Source organism: Alternaria infectoria, assembly GCF_024043175.1.
Source record: "Alternaria infectoria strain BMP 0036 chromosome Unknown scaffold_1, whole genome shotgun sequence".
NCBI classification, from domain to species: Eukaryota; Fungi; Ascomycota; class Dothideomycetes; order Pleosporales; family Pleosporaceae; genus Alternaria; species Alternaria infectoria.
Window position 1 is genome coordinate 4,332,049 of NW_026250690.1, and position 20,759 is coordinate 4,352,807.

General features: G+C 44.3%; 6 protein-coding genes across 6 annotated transcripts; 1 reads left to right on the plus strand and 5 right to left on the minus strand.

Annotated features, from left to right (window-relative positions):
* Nucleotides 1-2,013: 2,013 nt before the first annotated feature.
* J4E92_001433 (uncharacterized protein) lies at nucleotides 2,014-2,562 on the minus strand (the record flags this gene model as incomplete). The annotated part of the gene is made up of 2 exons (XM_051492845.1): nucleotides 2,014-2,458; nucleotides 2,555-2,562. The coding sequence occupies 2 exons, from the start codon at nucleotides 2,560-2,562 to the stop codon at nucleotides 2,014-2,016; spliced, it is 453 nt and encodes a 150-aa protein (XP_051358357.1).
* Nucleotides 2,563-3,154: 592 nt separating this feature from the next.
* Nucleotides 3,155-4,806, minus strand: J4E92_001434 (uncharacterized protein; the record flags this gene model as incomplete). Its single annotated transcript, XM_051492846.1, has 2 exons — nucleotides 3,155-4,332; nucleotides 4,803-4,806. 2 exons carry the CDS (start codon nucleotides 4,804-4,806, stop codon nucleotides 3,155-3,157), a joined length of 1,182 nt encoding a protein of 393 aa, XP_051358358.1.
* Nucleotides 4,807-4,999: 193 nt separating this feature from the next.
* J4E92_001435 (uncharacterized protein) lies at nucleotides 5,000-6,651 on the minus strand (the record flags this gene model as incomplete). Its single annotated transcript, XM_051492847.1, has 2 exons — nucleotides 5,000-6,414; nucleotides 6,465-6,651. The coding sequence occupies 2 exons, from the start codon at nucleotides 6,649-6,651 to the stop codon at nucleotides 5,000-5,002; spliced, it is 1,602 nt and encodes a 533-aa protein (XP_051358359.1).
* Nucleotides 6,652-8,222: 1,571 nt separating this feature from the next.
* J4E92_001436 (uncharacterized protein) lies at nucleotides 8,223-9,377 on the plus strand (the record flags this gene model as incomplete). Its single annotated transcript, XM_051492848.1, has 1 exon — nucleotides 8,223-9,377. The coding sequence occupies one exon, from the start codon at nucleotides 8,223-8,225 to the stop codon at nucleotides 9,375-9,377; it is 1,155 nt and encodes a 384-aa protein (XP_051358360.1).
* Nucleotides 9,378-10,440: 1,063 nt separating this feature from the next.
* Nucleotides 10,441-12,222, minus strand: J4E92_001437 (uncharacterized protein; the record flags this gene model as incomplete). Its single annotated transcript, XM_051492849.1, has 4 exons — nucleotides 10,441-11,153; nucleotides 11,216-11,537; nucleotides 11,584-11,826; nucleotides 11,905-12,222. 4 exons carry the CDS (start codon nucleotides 12,220-12,222, stop codon nucleotides 10,441-10,443), a joined length of 1,596 nt encoding a protein of 531 aa, XP_051358361.1.
* An 814-nt stretch (nucleotides 12,223-13,036) lies between these two features.
* On the minus strand, nucleotides 13,037-14,316 carry J4E92_001438 (uncharacterized protein; the record flags this gene model as incomplete). The annotated part of the gene is made up of 2 exons (XM_051492850.1): nucleotides 13,037-13,803; nucleotides 13,861-14,316. Coding segments are annotated over 2 exons (1,223 nt in total), but the record flags the coding sequence as incomplete, so codon positions are not given.
* Nucleotides 14,317-20,759: the final 6,443 nt, after the last annotated feature.

A 20,759-nucleotide genomic window follows, 5' to 3' on the forward strand; every position in this document is an offset into this window, starting at 1 on the left:
AGATACGAAAGACTCTAGAAAGAAGCTCCCAATGAGTGATCTGAGCTCAGTCAAACGAATGTAAAGACAAGCTGATGTTTTTCCACAACAACAAGTCTTCGCTTCCTTTATATCGCCCTTGTATCCTACCTTCATAGCCTGTCTTATCCGAGGAATCTATTAGGGGCACAACCTGTGCAGTCTCCAACGACTCAAGGACGTCATGATAATCGAAACTTTCGCTCGTACTCTTCTTTCGTTCTCCTCCGTAGATAGTCTCATTGTTTATCGTGGGTCAGATCTACCCTGATCCCTACTCCAAACTCCAGACGCCCCTTAGGGCATCACTTGGCGTAGGTACGTCGGCTGCTCGGTGATCTGCTAGCGGTATTGTGCATCTAAAAACGGCCGTGGGGTTACTGAGTAGGATGCGCAAAGTTTACCAGCGCATCAGGTGAGCCCCCACTCGATCGGTGCCATTCCGCCGCATCTGCCCATGGCATTATCGATTGTTGGGAAATCTTCGCGCATGGTCGGAGTTTGCTGACTCGGAATCGGAGGACGGAAGCGCCGCGGAAGGGCCGTCCATGATGACAGGTCGGCGCGCCGTTGTTGCTGGGTTGTGCCAGGTACTCAGTGGAGCGAGGTACATGAAGTCGAATAGACAAACTCTTCGTATATCCACTGAAAAACGGGTAGAATCTGCGTTTGAACGGTTCGATCGGTACCTAGAGAGATACGCGACAGTGGAGACGACAAGCATTGTCTAGCTTGAGCTTGGCAGTGCCAAAAATAAGACCCGCTCCGACTCGCACTACGTATCGCATCTGTGCTTTGAGTGGCTGAGGTTACGCGACGCCTGAGCATTGAAACAAGTGAAGTCAGGCAGCATGCAACCCTCGATAGCGCAGTTCGCATTGTACGAGAGCGGGTCCTTGTAGTCCTTCGGAGACCCCCCAATGTAGTATACCAAGAGATATGGTTTTCACTCGAGGCGTCATGAATATACGTGGAGACGTCGTAATGCATCTGAGTCGCTCAGGGGACTGTAGAGATAGAGACTGACTCGGCCGATGTATCGAGTGTAATAAGGACATTGGGACTGCTGATTGTTAGCTGTTGCCACCACTCTTCACACTCTTGCTGCATTCCTGACGCTCTTTAAAATATTCTTCAACGTACACTCCTTCATCATGCATATCGCCATGCGCAGCGCACTGCTGGCTCTGCTCCCGCTCGCGGTGTTGGGCGCCCGCAAGCGTGATGTCGCTTCTACGCCTTTCCAGCTGTATGCATACAGTGAAGACATTGGTGGCTTGCCACTCTTCTATGCCGATGGTCTTGCATACCTCGGAGAGCCTGCTCTTTCCAACAGTACCGATGCTGCTGTCGTAACCTGTAAGTTCGGCTTCTTCGAGCCATCGCGTACCCAAGTTCATCCCAACTAACAGACACAGTCACAATCGATGCCAACAAACACTTCATTGGAAACCCCAACGCTACCACGGCTATCAGTGAACCCACCTGGTCGAACACAGCTCTCTTCATTCCTTCGTCATCATCGGTCGACAGGCGCGTGGGCTTTCTCCCACCCAACAACGGCACTGGCAACACCACGACACAAACATCGGGTTTCGCTTTCTACGGTTCCACGGTGATGTTGTATGGTGAAGATGGTACGGTTGCCACGTCATTCTACGGCATGAAAGCTGAGAACGGCCTGTATGAGTTGCATTGGAATGACACGGAAGGCAAGGTGCCTTTGACACTTCGGAGCATGGCGCCTAGCAGTGAAGCGTCGAAGCGACGCTGAAGAGATGTTGTTGCGACCTGGAAGGCTCTCGCAGAGTTGTCGTTCCAAGAGGCGTTAGGCAGGAAAGCTATGGGTAGTAGTAATTCTATATCAGCGGACTACAAATGTGATCGGTCATACACCAGTCTGCAACTCCAGGGCTGATACTTTACATCGTCATTCTGCTTCGTTCCACTCGCAAGTTGCCAACAACCAAGTTCTCATCAAGTTCTGCTAGCGGCTTAATGCTCACAGAAGCTGTAAGTCGCCCCCTGCAATTCTTCCTCTGCTGTCCGAACAAATGCGCCCCTTTCCTGCATAAGCTTTTTGCGGTGCTCGCTTGCCTCTTGGAAACCCATAGGAAGGGAGTATTTGGCTTCATCGAAATACTCGCGCACGTAGTCCATGAGCTCTTCGGGCAGTCGACCTTCAGAAGTGGCAGAAAGACTTGCAAGTCCCTTCTCGGCTAGCAGGTTGATAAGGTCGGGAGGAAGTTTCGACAGCGCTTCTTGACGCGACTTGGTGTTTGATCCTAGGAGCGCGTCGACGTACCAGTCCATCTGTTGAGGCGGAACATTCGCCGTGGAGATGATGCGCTTTGTAGGATCGACGAGCCAAAGTGCAATGAAGCGACGATGCCCGGGCTTTGTAGGGTCGATAAGACTAAAGGGAGAAACACGATGTTGACTGACACAGGTTAGCCAAAGGTCGTGTGCAAACAGAACTTTGACCGACTCACAAGATATTGGGGAAGGCAAGGAGCCGGCCTTCGCGTGTTTGTACGCTTCCATAGTTCTGCAGACATGGCGATCCATTCCCAACTCCAAAATTGGCGCCATATACTTGCTCCATCCAGTTATAGGCGTCCTGTCCAACATTGTAGGGTTCGTCATCCTGCAGGTAAGCGGACGTCTGCATGCGAAACGAGAGGCTGTTGTCAGTGATGTTCTCGCTGTCCAGGTAATACAGGGCAGTTGCGCAGATGCTTTCGTTCATTTGTCCCTCAATATGCCACCCGCCCAGAGGGAAGTCCGGCTTCTCGGGCGTAAGTTCAATCGAGGCCATCTTGACAATGATCTGAAGTCCCGAATCGCGGAACTTATCAGCAAGACGCTTGCCTGGTTGCGGCGCGTAGGATACGTCATCAGCGCGAATTGGCATCATGCGAGGTTTGCGAACGGTCCTCCACTTGGCCTTCAGCAACATTTCTTGGCGATCCTCATCGTTGTCGTAGTAGTCATCGTAGTACCCTCCTTCCTCCAGGTCTTCTTCGCTGGCTTCTACGTCAGCACACTCTTCCTTATTGGGCGTCCAATTCTCTTCGTTCTCGTCACTACGCAACGAAACGTTAGCAGCGGCAAAGTTCTAAGACATTGCTTTGACTTACTCAGCATTCCCAGGTTTACCGCTGCGAGTCTCCATACGGCCGGCCCCTTCGTACTCATAGTAGCCGACTGCAAACCTCAAACACTGATCCCACATGGGTATGGATGTCTCGACCAGCTTTTCGATAGTGCGGTATATCTCGGGATATCTTGTAGGGTGAAGATTGTTAATGTAGCTCGTAAATTTTACAGACCCATCCTCTTGGAAGGCCACGTTGGCTGGCAGCCATTGGTACTGATTGGACCAGTACTCCGGCGGGATGTTACTGCCTCCAACGCCGTAAGAAGGCCGGTTCTGCGCTGTAGTCTCTTCGGGCCCCTGCTGGGCGATGACCTCGCCTTTACCAGACCAGCGCTTCACGGCGTCCGCCACACCGACCTGCTCCTCACGGAAGCCGGTGCTGCGCCCATATACCAATGGGTACATAGATGGATGTACCAGATCCTGCACCATATCGTTCGAGTTGGGGTGCCAATCGGGAGATGTAGCGTGGTCCGACTGAAGCTTGTCAAAAGCCTTGCGGAGATTGGTGTGTAGCTCGCTGGTAACGAGCGTGTCAGACTTGGCTACGGAAGCGCATGCGTCGAGAGAAGGTATGATGCCCGATTGTTCGAAATACTTGGCTTTGCTACGAAGCTCTTGAACACACTGCGGAATTTTAGTAATGGAGACGATTTGGAAGCAAGAATAACTTACCGTGTCGAACGTAGCTTCGTCCAAAATGTTCTCAAGTGGACAAGAACCCCGGCCGTTGTGAAGCTCGAGCCGGTCCTCGTCGTCGGTCCAATACTGTCTCATCCCAGCGGTAGCAAGGTGCCAAAAGCGTCCATCAGGAATGGCGAGGGCCTCTTTACGCCACTTGGCAACGATCTCATCATCAAAGATCTTCTTGTGCCAGTCGGGCTTGTCGGTGAGCTTTTCCAAAACATCCATCACGGCAAGCTCTCGCACAGGGATGATATCTGACTCGCTTCCATAGGCATTGGGGTGGGACCCGATCGGATAGAAGCCGTAGTTGGTCTGTTCCCAATGGCGAAGAGGTAGTCCTAGTCCAGGATATCCGTTCATGACTTTGCCAGAAGTCTCAGTCATTGTTGTGTTTGAACGAGTGGAGAGTCGTGAATTGATGAGCTTTGTATTGGGTGCGCGCCGTAAAGGAGCGTTTATCCTCATTGCTTTATACGAATGAAGGTCGATAACCATATCGCAAGACGGCTAAGTTTTTAATGCGCTAGCGCAGGCAACTTCATGCTGCCTGAGCTGTTATAGAGCGAAATGGGTCTTTGGCGTATTGGAGGCCTAGCCTTTACCCGTCGAGGATGCGCCACCGACACGAACGGAACTACACGGGAGGGGATACGCGTCTCGTGGCATTGATGCGTTGCGACGATGATGTTCGCTTGAAAAGCATGGCATCAGTGCAGACATGTCGTCTAGCTTTGGGCGTAGGATGAAATGTGAAGCTGGAGTCTGCGCATCAATCGTGGAGAGTTCGCGGCACTGTCGCGTCACGCGTTCCCAGATCTGTGCGTTAGTGGCCCCGGCGTGTGCGCTAGATGTCTTGGCACCGCCGCAAAATGCTGTTGCCGCAAGGCGTACAGGACACCTACATTTGGCAGCATCGGCCTCCTACGATTCTTCATACCCATGATCTTAGAAACATAGAAACGTGCTTGAATATACCTGGTTAGACCTCGACACACTACTGTGCCGAAAGAATGGATCGTGCATACAATAAAAGCTAGTTTGTATACATGTGTGCACCGTTGTAATTATCTCTATAGAGGGCACCACCACTACGACCAAGTACATCGGCATAGTATGCATCGAGGACCAGCTTACTTATTCGTGCTTAGTGTACACCTTCACATACTTCACATGCTCAATACCCTCAGCATCCTCATAGCGTTCACTGACGATTTTGTACCCTCCAAGCTTCGGCCAAATCTTTGTCCAGCAAAGCCAATAGAATCCACCCAGAAGCAGAACGCTGACACCAACAACGGGGAATACGTAGTATGGGTACCCGTCTGCGTTCCAGTCGCCATCCGGAGGAATGAAGGGGACCAGTGCGAGGAAGATGTTTGCAGCCAGGTAAAGAACGGCAATGGGAAGATAGGTGTGCCATGGCGACTCCCAGCGCTCACGCTTTGAGTAGTGTAGGTAGATGAGACCGGCGGTGACGAAGCCGTTGATCCAAGCGCCGGGGTAAGTATACAGATCGGTGATGAAGTTGTACGCAGGACCAGCAGGGGGCGCAAGCAGTACGATGACTGTAATCAGCCAATGCAGGAACAAGGCTGTCGCCGGCGAGTTGAATGGCTTGTTCGATGCCCAAAACCTGCTCCACGGTAGAAGACCCTCTTTTGCGAACTCCTGGTTGAGGCGTGAATGGGCAAAACTGACGGCGAGCACGTTGCCCAGATTGCTGAGGGCAACAAAAGCGGGCAGACTACGTGCTCCAGCACTATTACCGAAAACGTTGCGGAAGAACAGGCCAGCCACAATTACCTCACTCTTCGCAAGATCGGACTTGGGGATGGCAGCGAAGTAAGCCACGTTCGCGAGAACGTACAAGATGGTAGTTCCGCCGATTGCCAGGGGTGCAGACCAAGCCAAGGTTTTCTTCGGGTTCCGAATCTCGCCCAACACATAGTTGGCATTCTCCCAGCCTTTGTAGGAGTAGATGATGCGCAACAGAGCTTGGCAATACGCATAGGCGCCGCCGCCACCATAGCCATCACCGACTTCCAGCGCGAAGGCGTTGTCGAAGTTGTGCGGCTGTTCGATCTTCAGATGACCAGCCAAAGCAGCAAAGCCAGAGAAGACGATGAAGAGTAGGATGAAAACCTTGAACACGCCGAGAACGCTGAAGAGGCGGATGCCCCATTTCGGAAACGTGGCATGGAGCACAACCGAGAAAGTGACACAAGCAACGGCTATGCCACGCGCCGCCCAGCCATCGGGTGCTTCCGAACCAGCTGCGAACAGTACGTAGCGACCGAAAGCGAGCGAGTTACCGGAAGAGAATCCGAGCAACAACATCTGCGCAGCAAGCACACATGTCGCAACGTATTTAGGGTGACGGTATACGCGCTCCAGATAGTTCTTCTCGCCGCCTGAACGTGGAATTGCGAGACCGAATTCCAGAAACACGGATAGCCCACAGAATGTGAGAATGCCGCCAATGATCCACAGGAAGAGTGACACGCCGACCGATCCTGTTGCTGCAAAGATACCAGAAGGAGTCGAGAAGACTGCAGCAAGTAAGCAGCCATTCGAACAAATGAGCATGAAGAGTACGTACTACCAGTGCCGATCATCTTATTCAGGATGACAAAGACTGTGGCCGTGTAGCCCAACTTCTGGGAATCGTCGTAAACATAGGCGTTGTCTTCCTGCACGCTGCCATCTTCGTAGACCGGTGGGGAAGGCGAGGTTTCATCGTTGGTGTAACGCGCGACCTTTGCGTCGTCGTCAGCGATCGCGGCCATACTCGGGCTTTGCTAGGAGCACCAGTAGTACCAATAGCTCGCGTCAAGTTGGTGATCAGAATACAGCCGAAGTGGTCGCTACGAATGGTTTGCGCAGAAGATGGACGGTTACGCGGTGGCCGGGATCTTGTAGGGTCATATAGCCGTGTGCAATGGCGCGATAACATGGTTGTAGCATGCCACGCGAATTAAATTGCGAATGCACTCCTTCCATGTCGCGATCAGCAAGCGCTGCAACATTGCGAGGCTTGAGTTGCTTGTGGTGTCCAAAGCTGGTCACTCCCAAGAACCCTGAAGAGGAAGGTGAAGCATGTCGCTGGTTGGAATGTCTTGGAACATCCTCTCAACGATGCGCAGAAAAGGCAAGGGCGATGTCGTGATCGCTGGGCATTATTAGCCTACCACAAAAGTACTTGGCGCGTACTGATTGCCTTGTAATGCACTTCAGGACGCCTCATGTCCGTCTTATGAAGATTTGGGAGTCTTGTAGAGTAAGGAACCGTTGTCGTGATTGTTCGCGGCGCGAAAGGGACAGTCCTGAGATCTCTAGGGAGCGGTGTCGCTCGGATATCGAAAATGGTTCACATCACCAAATGCGCATGCCGCTGCGAGGGCTTCAGGTAGTTATCTGACAAAGGTGAAGAGAGCTTAACATGTAGTTGTAGGTTGAAAGCAGCTGGGCGCGTGTCTTCTGTCAACCCTCGGAACTCCCGGCGACGTAATTTCCGGTCTGGCGCCGGCAATAGAGAGGGCCCACGAGCGGGCACTTCTTCAACAACACAGACGGCTTGCTCCTTCACGACCTCAGCTCACACCCCATATTCGCAGTAACACACCAGAGGACTCGGCGCTGAAAAGTTTTAATGGTCGTTTTCGTTGCAACTGCGATGATGGCTGGACTCCTGCTAGCGGTGTCGTAGCTGGAACAGAATCAGCATCTCATGACTTTGAAGCACTTGCGAGGCAGCTCAGCTTCGACGTTTATACAGGAACTAATTTCTGCTATCCTAGATATCATCGCAGTTTGATCTCAGGCCGTCTTTAGCCCACGATCTTACGCGTCATTGCATCACATAAACAAGCCTCAGTAAGCTCTGCGCCGAAGCTTGACCAACGCCACGGAAGCCTCACAGACAGCACGGAACATGCTTACTTAACGGCGTTTGACCATGGCTCGCTGCTCGCTCTCCGCGTCGGTTTGTCGGCTCTTCTGGCGATGTGAGATCATCTCCGAGGCTCGTTAGTGATCGGCTTAATTGGTGGATAATTTCCTCCATCTTCCCCACGTTCTCCGGATCTCTCTGGGTGGATACTCCCCGCGCTCGGTATACCTGGTAACGATGCTAATTGGAGGCATTGAACGGATAATTGATACTAGAAGTGCACTTGCGGCTGATGATGGTGCTCAGGGCACAACGGTAACCGGGCATTGCGGATGTCTTGAGCCACATGGGAATCCCAACCCCAGAAGTGCAGATACGATGAGTTGATATAAAGTGTAGGCCAAGCCTCAGTCCGCCAAAACGGTGCGCATTCTTTTTCGGGCCGTGTGGAAACTTCAGCCTTTCACCATGCATTGGACTACGCTACTTCTTGGCCTGTTCGAGGCATGCGCTGCTGTATCGACTGTCAACCGCAAAGCGTGCCAGTATCCGACAAAGAAGCCACTGGACGGTTGCCCTCAGAATACGATCCTGGTTGGCCCTGGCCGCAACTTCTCTACAATCCAGTCTGCGGTACTCAGCTTGCCAAACGACACAACGCCTCATCACATCCTGATCCTTCCTGGGAACTATACTGAGCAAGTCAACGTCACTCGGCCAGGCCCTGTTTACCTTTTCGGTCAAACAAAAGCGCCCAACGACCAAAGCAAGAACACTGTCAACGTGATATGGCGCAATGCAACTGGAGCTGGGCTATCAACATTGGACAACGCCTATACTTCCGTTCTCACCGTTGCGCCAACCTTCAACGCGAGTAAGACTGGAACCGGGCCAACCGGCGATCCCGTACCTGCAGGTACACCGTTCGGAAACACCGATTTCCGCGCATACAACATAGACTTCAGCAACTTGTATGCGCCCTACTCAGCCGGTCCGGCCCTGGCAGTCTCAGTGAGCTACGCAAACACTGGCTTCTACTACTGCGGATTCTACTCCTACCAGGACACCGTGTACATCGGCAAACTAGGCAACGCATACTTCTACAAGAACGAAATAGCCGGGCAAACCGACTTCTTCTACGGTTTCGGCACTGCGTGGATCCAGTCCAGTCTTGTCTCCCTTCGTAGCTGTGGCGGCGGCATCACAGCATGGAAAGGCACCAACACAACCTTTGTCAACAAATACGGCGTCTACATCCACGACTCCGACGTCAAGAAGGCCAATTCTTCCCTCTCCATAACCGGTCAGTGCGCGCTGGGCCGCCCTTGGAACGCTCAGCATCGCTCCATCTTTGCAAACTGCTATCTTGATGATTCAATCCAGCCCAATGGGTACATCAAGTGGGGTACTACGGATCCAAGAGTGAACTCCAACACCACGATGGCGGAGTACAAGGACTACGGACCTGGGTGGAATGAGACTGCGCGACTGGCAAGCAATGTTAGCATTGTTATGGATCGGAAGCAGTATGAGCCGTATTCCACGCTGGATAAGGTGTTTCAGTATCCGTTTTCGGGGGAGTTTGGGAACACGGCGTGGATTGATAGACACCCTGAGAGGTAAAGTGGATAGTAGGAACCTAGAAAATGCAGATTTACTGAACAACCTCATGCGCTCTCATACCATTCTCTATCTACGGTAATCTGCTGGGTCTACCACTTCCATCATCCGAGGCAATACTGTCGGTTCGCTTCGATCGGATTAAAATAACAGTTGACGACCTCTTGCCATCGATCACGTCCAGTTAAAGTTCGTGCCGCATATCGTACCTTTTCAGATTAGTAAGAAACATCTATCAGCTTGAATGCGCCTACTCACAGAGCATGTGAGAACAACCGCCATTCTTCTGTATCCTCGCGTTGCATTCAGGATTAGGGCAGGGTTTGGTGAGACGATTGATGGCCTTTAGGGATTCGTCTTCCTCCTCGACGCGGCCCTTGATGCGCACTTGGTACGCTTCGCACGTTTCGCCTTCATGGTACGGCCTATTGCAAGGTATGCAGGCGCGTGCTCCGCACTTGGTGCATGTACATATGTTTTGTTGTTCATTTTCCCCATCTTCTTTGGAGACACTGTCGTGAACTTGTCCGGCATCGCAAGCTGGATTCAGACACCAACGCCACCCAGTTGGAGCGGTCCTATTGGCCTTGTATGTTCGCTCTAGGACTTCGAATTTGACATACATGGTTTCTGTTGTGGCGATTTCGATGTTGACAGCTCTCATGACCGCGTCACATTCTGGACACGCGATGCCCAATGTCTTCTCTTCGTCGGCGGTAGTTGCTGTTTGCGCGTTGTTAATGCAATAGTCCACATGCTTCTGAAGACATTGTTTACACGTGTTTATGCGATGGTTGTCGCATTCAGCGGAAGGGTTGTAGTTTGGGAAGAATTTAGCGAGTCTATTCCTACCACATGTCGTACAGTCGTAGCGGACGCGTGGCATTTGCTTCTGTCTTTTTACTGGTGCTGATGGTGGGTGGTCTACTTAAGATCGTCGTGTGAGAATGGTTTGGTATTAACCTGAAAGCTTTTAATCTCCAGATACGACATCTACTAGAAGAAAAAGGAAGAAACAAACGTTTCCACGGGATATGCAGCGAGTCTTCTATCTTCTCGCTGCCTCTCACCCAGTCTTCGCAGCACTATCATACTCCTTCCAGATCAACCCCTCAGGCAAAACCCTCCACTGCTCCTCCCCATCCAGCAACGCCCCCATCTTCGCCCACTCCTCCCTAACAACCCTCTCCCTCCCCCCATCCCTCGGCACAATCCTCGCTTTGAAAGGACGCGGCTGCACCAACATGCCCTCCGTCAAATCATCCGCATCAGGCACAACAACACCACCATCCTTATCTTTCCCCGGATAAAACTCAAACGCCCAAAGCAACCGCGCAATAGCCAAAAACAAACTCCGCTCCGCAATATGCATACCCTGACACAACCTCCTCCCCGCCCCAAAAAGAAAATGATCCCGCTTCGACGCATCAGCGTTATTCGCCGCCTCCGCCGCCGTCTGCCCATCCTCATAATATCTTTGTGGATCAAATCTCCGTGGATCAGGATGGCGCGCCGGGTCGTTATGGATAGCCCAAACGTTCCACAGCACACCGCTGCCTTTGGGGATCTTGTATCCCATGTATTCGTCGTCCTGGGTTACGGCGTGCGGGACCCCGAGGATGGCGGTGGGCATCCAGCGCATGCTTTCTTTGACGCAGCTGCGGATGTAGGGGAGGGAGGGTAGGTCGGAGAGGGTGGGGAGGCGGGGGCCGCAGATAAGGTCGAGTTCTGAGCGGGCGGTGGCGGAGACGGTGGGGAAGAGGATCATTGCTTGGATGACTTTGCGGGGGGTTAGTTGCATTGACTTTGGGGTGTTGAGGGAGGAAGGGAGGGTTACGCACAACCGATAAGTGTGGCGGATGTAGTGTCTGATCCGGCTTCTAGCAACGAACCGCTCACGTAGCCTGCGAGTTCGTCTGAGAAGTTCTCTTCGTCTTGGGCGCGTACTAGGTCGACGCAGAAGCATGGTTTGGCTGTCCCGTTCTTAATTGCTTTCTTCACGTTTAGCCAGTGGCCAACGTATAGCTCGCTCTCTTTTTCGTGCAGTTCCTTTGCGTATTTCCGTAGAGGAAGCGCGAAGTCGGGTAATGAGCGCAGTATTGGGAAGAGGTCGACTAGTTTGGCTGTAGTCTCACCCATGAGTTCGGAAAACTTTTCGAAGCCCTGTCGTGGTATTAGAGAGATGAGAGGGTCTAGGGACTTGACTCACCGAATACAGTTGTTTCAACTTGGGGTCGTCGATGCTTGTGGTTCTGAACCCGAAGATCATCTGCGTGGTTAGAGAGTTGGTGTAACGACGAATATGGTCGATGAAGAGCTCTGGACTGTCCAAGAAACCGACAAGCATAGCTTTATTCTCCAAGTCTTGATATGGCACATATGTACGCGCCGCCTTGACATTGAGGTTGAGATGAACAATCTTCCGAATCATGCGCCATGTATCACCATACGGCTACAACAGTCAGCTCAATCATTAATCGAGACTATCGAACACTCTTACCATAAGCAACATACGACACCCACCGCTTACAATCTGCCCAAGATACATATCCGGACGCGACGAATAAATCCCACTCCGTTTATCAAGCAGGTCCTTCACAGCCTGATCCGACGACAACACGATCATGACTTTGGTTCCCAGAATAAGCGAATACACGGGTCCATATTCTTCGGCCCACTTTTGGAATTGAAGATGCGGCTTCTCTTTCGGCATTAGATGCAGATTTCCTATAATGGGGAGTGTCGGTGGGCCTGGGGGGTAGTTGGCGGGCCTGCGACCGACGTTGCGGAGACTGTAGGCAGCTACTGCTACCAGGGCAGTGAGTACAGCATAGAGTGCGAGAGACATGGTGATGGGGAAGAAATGCTGAATGATTGCAGAGTGTTCCAAAACTGCCGTAGGATTCGAACGGCAAGAGACCAGGTCAGAGCAACCTTCCTCCGAGGGGCTTGTCTTATGTTCCAACCCATCTCATCGGTCAAGCATCTTTTCCATGCAAAGGCCAGCATCAGATAACACTCCGCATACCAAGCTCTTTCCAATTCGCTCATCCTATCTCCCGTCGGACGAGGCTGCAGTCATCAACATGGTAATTTACAGGGGCCGGGGAGATTCTGCATCTACTGAACGGTTGGGGTAGTTAGCCGAGACCCACCACTGTAGCGCTGACATGTACCCTGGCCTTGGATATATCTTTTCAGCGAGATGCTGCGAACATCTTATATATGCCTCCATGCTCGCGCGGGGCATGCATATGCGGTGCTTGGCCGGATGGAGACTTTCTGTAGATGATCCGAATATGCTGCAGCTCCCTCAAGCTCTCCTGACCCCCGTTATCAAGCTCCTCCATCTCTTTAATACATCATCAGAAAAGACAAGGTATTGAAATGCGGTATTACATTTATTGTATCAAACAGATTCAACCATCTAGACAGGATATATGTCATAACCAGAAGACTGCGGGAGATGGACGATAAGGAGGAAGGAAAATGTATGCACTATACACAAGACGACGAGGGGGAGTATGCAACCCGTCTCACCCCTGTTCCCCAGTACACAAAACTACAGGACCACAGGTATCGAACTAAACGCCAAGGATAGACACGGACAGACAGACATGAGAAAGGGCATAAGACAGTAAAAGAAAATATGGGTAATGCGATTATAACGCGATCAAGCCCATGATGGCGACGATGATGGCGAAGACGGATCCTCCCATGCGTCCGAGGCCGGGCTGGATGACGGATCCAGCACCAGTGCTGCCAGTTGTACCTTGAACGAACTGACCTTCAGCGGTGGCGCCACTTCCAGACGAGCCCGTCTCTTGCGCAGGCGAATTTGGTTGTACGGCAGCTGATGTCTCGGCGACTTCTCGTCCAGCGCCACCTCCAGGGTTACCGCCAGGTACCATGGCAACATCGGTGGCCTTGGAATCGTCGTCTTTGTCCTTGGCCTCTCCTGGGTTCTCGCCGGTGCCCATGAGCGAGCCCAGAACGACTAAATCGTCTGTGATGGCGACGGTGTTGTTAGTACCGGCTTCATCCGTGTACTTGTAGGTCTTCTTTCCCTTAATCTGCGCACCCTCCGGTGGGTCGTAGCACTCGACCGTGACTTCCGAGAAGCGGGCGGCGTAGTATCCGTTGGTCATGTAGGGCGAGTTCCAGTCGATCTCTCCTCCCGCCCACTCAATGGTACCCTTTTCGTTCGAAGGCAGACCGGCAGGCCAGAGAGAAAGCATGATGCGCGCGGGTGTCTGGGGGTAGTCGAAGCGGCCGGATGTCTTGTTCCATGTGTCGGAGCGCTCGAGTCTGCGCTGTTCCTTGCCATTGATGGACCATACCAGGGTGTCTTCCTTCCAGTCAACGCAGTATTCGTGCATGGTCTCGACCGTGTTCGCGTCCGGGACAGTGAGGTTCTCGCCGTTGGTGTCTAAAATTGCGTTAGTCATGCGCGCAGGTGGCTTAGCCGGAATGTCGGGTTACTTACACACTGTGACACCCTGAGAGTAGAAGTTGGACTGAACGTGGCTTGTGTCTACGCCAACCCACTCAAAGTCGATCTCGTCCTTAACATCCGACATAAGAATGAAGGCAGTGACGACACCCTTGCCCTGCGCCGTGGAAAGCTTGGAGCAGATCTTGCCATACCAAACGTAGTAGGTAGATGCCAGTAGTGTCCCGACTGTCCCTTGCGCCATAGTCAAGAGCGTTGACTTCTCCTTGGTCTTGGGGTCTGTGTATATGGTGGGCATGCCCTGCGACTGCCAGTTGATCTTGGAGGCATCGCCGAGGTACTTGTCGATGGTCTGCACATCGTCGAGGTTGTCTAGTGTGTATTTGCCGGATTTGCATACGGGACCGGGAACGCACGAGTCGAAGCTGTGTGACATGAGGGGATCGCAGCCACCGAGGCAGAAAGCGCCGACACCGCAGTCGCCATATACTGCGAAGTTGTTAGCACCAACCCCGATGCGATGGAATTTTGCAACACGTACGAGAGCAGCAGGGCGTGTCCTGAGGACAGTGGCTATCCTTTGTGCATTTTGCTCCGGCGAGCGCTGTGCCTACCAGTACTGTCGCCGTAAAGGCGGCGGACAGCAGACTTCGTACCATGATGTCGGACCGTTTGCGGGATCGTCGATGTCGTGTAAGCACCTTATCGTCGGCAAGTGGAGTAGCGCAGCGATCAAGATGATGGTATCACGACCTCTCTTGTAGTTATCGTGGGCAGGTACGCTCGATGGTTGGACGAAACAGCAGGTGTAGGGGCCCGGGCGGTTGTGCGGCGAGCAAGGGAAGGGCGCACGCGTGAAATTCGTGGTTTGTGTTCCCCTGAGATGGTACGGCGAACAAGTTTCGAAAAGCGAGAGTCTTTAGGAAACGAAAGATTAAACTGCCTGGTTAGTAAAGCGAAGGTGGTCCCGAAGGATAAGAAAGGGCACTGAGGAGTGAATTGAGGCAGGAGCGAGCGGCGACACTCTCTTTGAAGAAGGGGTGGCCCGCCGCGCAGATACGGGGCACCATCCGCCTACGATCACGCTAGGCCGTAAATCACGGAAGGGCTAGCCGTTTGTGTCGCGTGTTAAATGCATCCGCGGCAGCCTCGCACTTCAAACATTGTTTCCGGCGTCCTCGTGAGCACTTCCATCGCGCTTCAACTCTCGAAACAGTTTTGAAGCCCACCCCTCGAAAAGAAAAGTTGACAGCTAACATCGTCCCTGCATGGGCTGCCCTGACGATCCTGGTGTTGCGCTCCGCTATCGCCACCCTGCATCTATCGATAACCGCTAGTGGCTATTCTTGGACCACCGTGCAGGACCCTTCGCGCCCCACGTGCTTGCTTGCCCCATTGTCTCCCTGGACAATTGTCGTCATACTGCACTCGCGAGTTTGCTTCACAAATCGATATGTTGTCGTACATTGCGCTGTCGCCGGTATCGTAGAACGCTGCTGATGTTTGCGGGGTTGTGGACCCGTTAACGCAGGTCCGGGGCAGGCGGCAGAAAACAAGCACGTACACGTCGCCGTGCATACAGTCTATCTAACTAAGAGCGCGCTAAGACATAGCATGCGCTAACGCAAATAGGTAATTTTTAAAATATAGTATACTAGCGTTATACTACTTAAGAAAATTAGCGTACTTAGCAATAAAATTTTAATTTAAATAATTTTTAAATTTATTTTAAATTAATTTAGACTAAATTACACTTATATTATAATATAGAGCTTTCTTTACCTATATTTAATACTAAGCCTAAATTTCTTAACTTTAATATATTAAACCTAGATATTTATAAGAAATTTAACTTATATTTATTTAGCTTTAGTAAGAGTAATAATAGTAGTATTAAAGACTAAGTTAAAGTATATAGTTAAATTAATTCTAGAATAATTCTAAACTTATTTAAACTAGAGTATAGTTTAACTTACTTCTAAAAATAGTAGTATATTTTTCTTAAAGGCTAGAGTTATTAAGTATACTATATATCTACTTTAATACTTTAGTATAAACTCTAGAAGCTATACTTATATTATTTAAGTTTTAAAAGTAAATAAGTAATATTTTTTAGTTAAGAAAGTATTATAAAATACTAAAAGTATAAGTAGCTTACGTAGACTATTTCTAGATTAATTTAAAACTAATTTAGTATAAGTAGTTTTAATACTATAGAGCTAGTAAAGTAAAGAAAAAGAAGACTTTTAGCTTCTTCTTAAATTTAACTACTTTAAGATAGATTTTTAAGTACTTTAGTATTAAAATATATAAATATATTTAGAATTAATTATAAAATTTTACTTACTTATAAGTAGATAAAAGCTTATATAAGATACTTAGGTAGATAAAGATATTTATAAGCTAAATTAAGTAAAATAGAAAGAAAAGAAAGGCTAAAAGCTACTTTAATAAGCTTTAGTATTAGTTTAAAGATAGTATTTATACTAATAGAGAAAGTTCTTATAGTTTAGAGTTATTTTAAGTAGAATTAATAGTATATATAGTTAAACTATTTTAGAAATAATTTCTAACTAATTCTAGTAAGTAATAGAGCTTATCTTTTAGTTTATTATTTATAGTAATTACGCTCTAAGTAATATAGAGTACTATATTTAAAAAGTGCTACTAGAAATTAATATTACTTATTTATAAGCTCTTCTAAATAGTAGAGTAAAAGGCTCTTATAAGAACTATAATATAGTTAAGCTCTAGATCTTATACTTAAAAAACTATAGTAAGTTCTTAAAAAATATTTCTAGATTAATTCTAAACTATTTTAGGTACTAACTATACCTAGAGTTAAAGTAAACTTATTCTATAAAACTATAATATAGTAATTAATATTATTATCTCTCTATATTTTAAGCAGGTTCTATACTTTATAGTAGTTTTAACTAGTATACACTAGTATATACTTTTTCTACCTTAGTAGCTAGATATAGAATTAGTTAAGAATATAGTTTATATATTTTAATTAATATTAATACTAAATACTATAAGATATAAGCTATTTTATAAATATTAATTCTAAATTATTTCTAAACTATTCTAGCTACCTTTTTATAGTCTAACTAGTTTATCTTCTACTTAAAGTAGTGTAGAGTTTTATTAATTAAAAAACTCTATACTACTTAAGTAAATAAAAACTATCTTATAAGAATAGCTACTACTTAAAGATTAATTATATTTTCTTTAGATACTAGCTTAGAGAAGGTTCTTTTTAAGAGAAGAGTAAATTATTCTAACTCTACTACTATAAGCGCTATCTAAATTGTTTTCTAAATATTTCTAAATTAATTTACGTAAGTATATATTTACTAAATCTTACTAGCTAGTAGAAGCTATATTATTATCTAAGTATAGAATAAGTAAGCTAAACTACTTATAAAATAAAAAACTTTCTAAGTAAATATGTCTTTTAAGCGCTACTATAATAGTTAGAAAGAAATTCTTTTTACTACTATACTAAAAGGCTATAAAAAAAGTATATAAATTACTTCTAAATTAATTTATAGCTAATTTACGTAGTTATTATATTTAGGCGCTTTACTACTAATACTAAGTTTTCTAAAATATACTAAAAGGTATTTACTACTTTTTTTTAGACTATTAAGAAGCGTTTAAGTTAGCTAGTATAATAGTAGTATCTTTACGTACGTAGTTTCTATAGTATTACTATTAATATAGATACTAAGTAGATAGCTAGTAAGTTAAATTAATTTATAATTAATCTATACTTATTTTAGCTTAGAATTTAAAAAGTACTTTACTAGTCTTAACTAGCTTAATAAAAACTAGAAGTACTACTTTAGCTACTATATAAGATTCTATATTATTTACTTTCTTTATACTATTAATAAGGCTTATTCTAGTATACTATATATTAAAAATTTTTTATAGAGTAGAATAAAAGCGCTACTTACTATAGTAAGCTAAGCTAAGTATTTTAAGTTATATAATCTACTTATTAGTAAGTAGTCTAAATTAATTCTAGAATATTTCTAAACTATTCTAAGAAAATACTCTAATATCTATAGCTAAAGAATAGATAAAAAATAAAAAGAACTCTATTATTACTATAAGATTAAATATATACTATAGTAGTATATCTAGAGCTATCTAGAATATACTAGAATTCTATATAAATACTATAGAATAAGCATATATAAAGAGCTATTATACTAGCCTAAGATATAAGCTTCTAGTTAGTATTAGACTATATATTAAATTAATTCTAAATTATTTTATAACTAATTTTACCTAGCGCTATATAAATAGACTTATAGAATATATAGAAATATAAAATCTATAAAAAGTATAGTATTAGGTATAAATTAAGGTAAAATTTAAGTCTAAGTAGCTACTTTTATAATAATATAAAGTAAGAAAAGAGTAAGTATTTAGTTATCTATGTATAAATTAATTCTAAACTATTTAGAGCGTAAGAAATAAAAAAAATAAAATAAAGAGAAAGATAATATTCTTAAATTACTTAAATTACTTAGGCTATTAAAATAGTAACCTTACTAGCGCCTAAGCTTCTAGCTAGCAGCGTAGCGCTTACATATATAGATATTTTAGTTATTACTTTTAGCTTTATTCTTTCTTAGAGCTAATTTATTACTAGCTCTATAAGTATAACTATTTCTAGATTAATCTAGAACTAATCTACGTAAAGAATACTCTAACCTAGATATAGACTTAGAAAAAAAAAAGTATAAGCTTAAAAGAAAGTGTAAAAAAGTAAAACTTTAATAAGAAAGAAGGTTACTTTAAATCTAAACTAAGAAGGCTAAGTTAGAGCTCTAAGAAAAAAAGCTATAAGTTTACCTTTAGTATAAATTAATCTAGAACTAGTTAAGAAGTAACTAGACTAGTCTTAGAATAGTTAGTATAATTAAAAAGTTTTTAGCGCTAAATAAAATCTACTAAAATCTACCTTACTCTCTAATTCTATCTTTTCTATATTAAATATAGTAAGTAGAGTTCTTTCTAATAAAGTTTATTTCTACCTAACTAATTCTAAATTAATTACTAACTATTCTAGCTTATATATATCTAATATACTACTTTTACTATACTTTTATATAGCTTTATAGAGTTTAACCTTAAGAACTCTAAAAGAAGATATATTATCTTTTATAAAGAACTCTTCTATTACGTAAAGTATAATAAAAGCTTTTTAAATCTCTATAGTATAAGTCTAATAGTTACTTAGAACTCTTTATAAATTAATTCTAAACTAATTTTAGTAGCGCTATAAAAGAAGATTAAACTTTATTAAATATATTTATAAAATCTACCTCTAGTACTCTATTACGCTAAATTCTGCTAGCGTAATACTTCTATAAATATACTATACTACCTATTACTTCTTTTAAGAGGTAATAAAGTACTATAATAACTTTAGAGTAGTAAAAGAGAATACTATTACTAAGAAGTAGATTTAAAATAAACTTTAGAATTATTCTCTAATTAATCTAGAGCTAATTTAACTTACTATTTAACTAGCTACCTTCTCTACTAAACTCTTATTAAAAGTACTACGCTTTACATTCTTAAATAAGCAAAAAAAATAAAAAAAGAGTAAAATTAATTTCTAATTAGTTTACTACCTACTACTTAAAAATAATAAGACTTTACTATATAAATTCTACTAAAGTAAAAGATTTAAATATAAGCCTCTTTTTGCTATTTAAACTTTAATTAATATATATTTTACTTACTAAAATATAGCTTATTACCTTTATTAATAGTATTATAATACTTTTACTTTTTAAAACTTATAGAGAATATAATTAAAGTTATAATTTTATTAAATTTATTTTATATATTTATTTATTCTTAAATTATTTCTTAATTATTCTATAAATAATTCTACTATAGTTTTAATTCTTATTACTATTAGACTTAGAAGAAGTAGCTAGGCTCTTAGGCTTAGAAGTTTCTCTAGAAAAGTTATAGAAGAACTACTAAGAAGTATATATAGTAAACTTATTATAGAAGAAAGTATAGTCTAAATTTTATTAGAATTAAATAAGAAATATTTAAGAAATAATTTAAATAAAGCTTACTCTTTAGATTTTTAGCGTTAAGGCCTTTTACGTTATACTCTTAGTAAGAGAGGTTAAATTTATTATCTAGGTTAGAGAAATACTTTTAGATATAATCTATTATAAAGTTATAATTAAGCTATATTAGTTAGAAATAATCTAAAAACGTTTAAGAAATAATTTACTTAAGTTTAATCTTTATTAAGCTAAATAGCATTCTAAAAAAAGCTATTATTCTTTTTCTCTTCTTTCTTTTAGCTAGAGATAGTACTCTTATCTTCTTATTTCTACTCTTTTTCTTTTTCTTTATTTTTTTCTTCTTCTTCTTCTTTATCTAAATTATTTAATAATTAATCTAAATTCTCTTTAGTAATAAAGAGAGAAGAGTTAGTAATTATATTATAGTTAGCTATAATATTTATATAGAAAACTAAGTAGAATTAATTTAGAAATAATTAAAAAATAATTTAAACTTACCTAATTTAAGCTAAATTAGCTAGTTAGAGAGTATACTAACTTACTTAGCTATAGCTATAATTAATCTATAAATAGTAAGTAGATAGTTTCTAAGAGAGGCGTAGCTAGTAAACTTCCTCTAAAAGAATAGTTAGAATTATTTAGAAAATAATTAAGAAATAATTTATATACTATAAAAGCTACTACTAATATTAATTATATAGTATAGCTAACTTATATAGATAATAGGCTAACTTTACATATTTATAGTAAAGGCTAAGTAACTAAATAGTAGCTAGTTAAGCTATAAAAATTACTTAAATGTAGGCTAAAATTTATTAAAATTAATTAATAAATAATTCTAAAACGTTTTATATATTA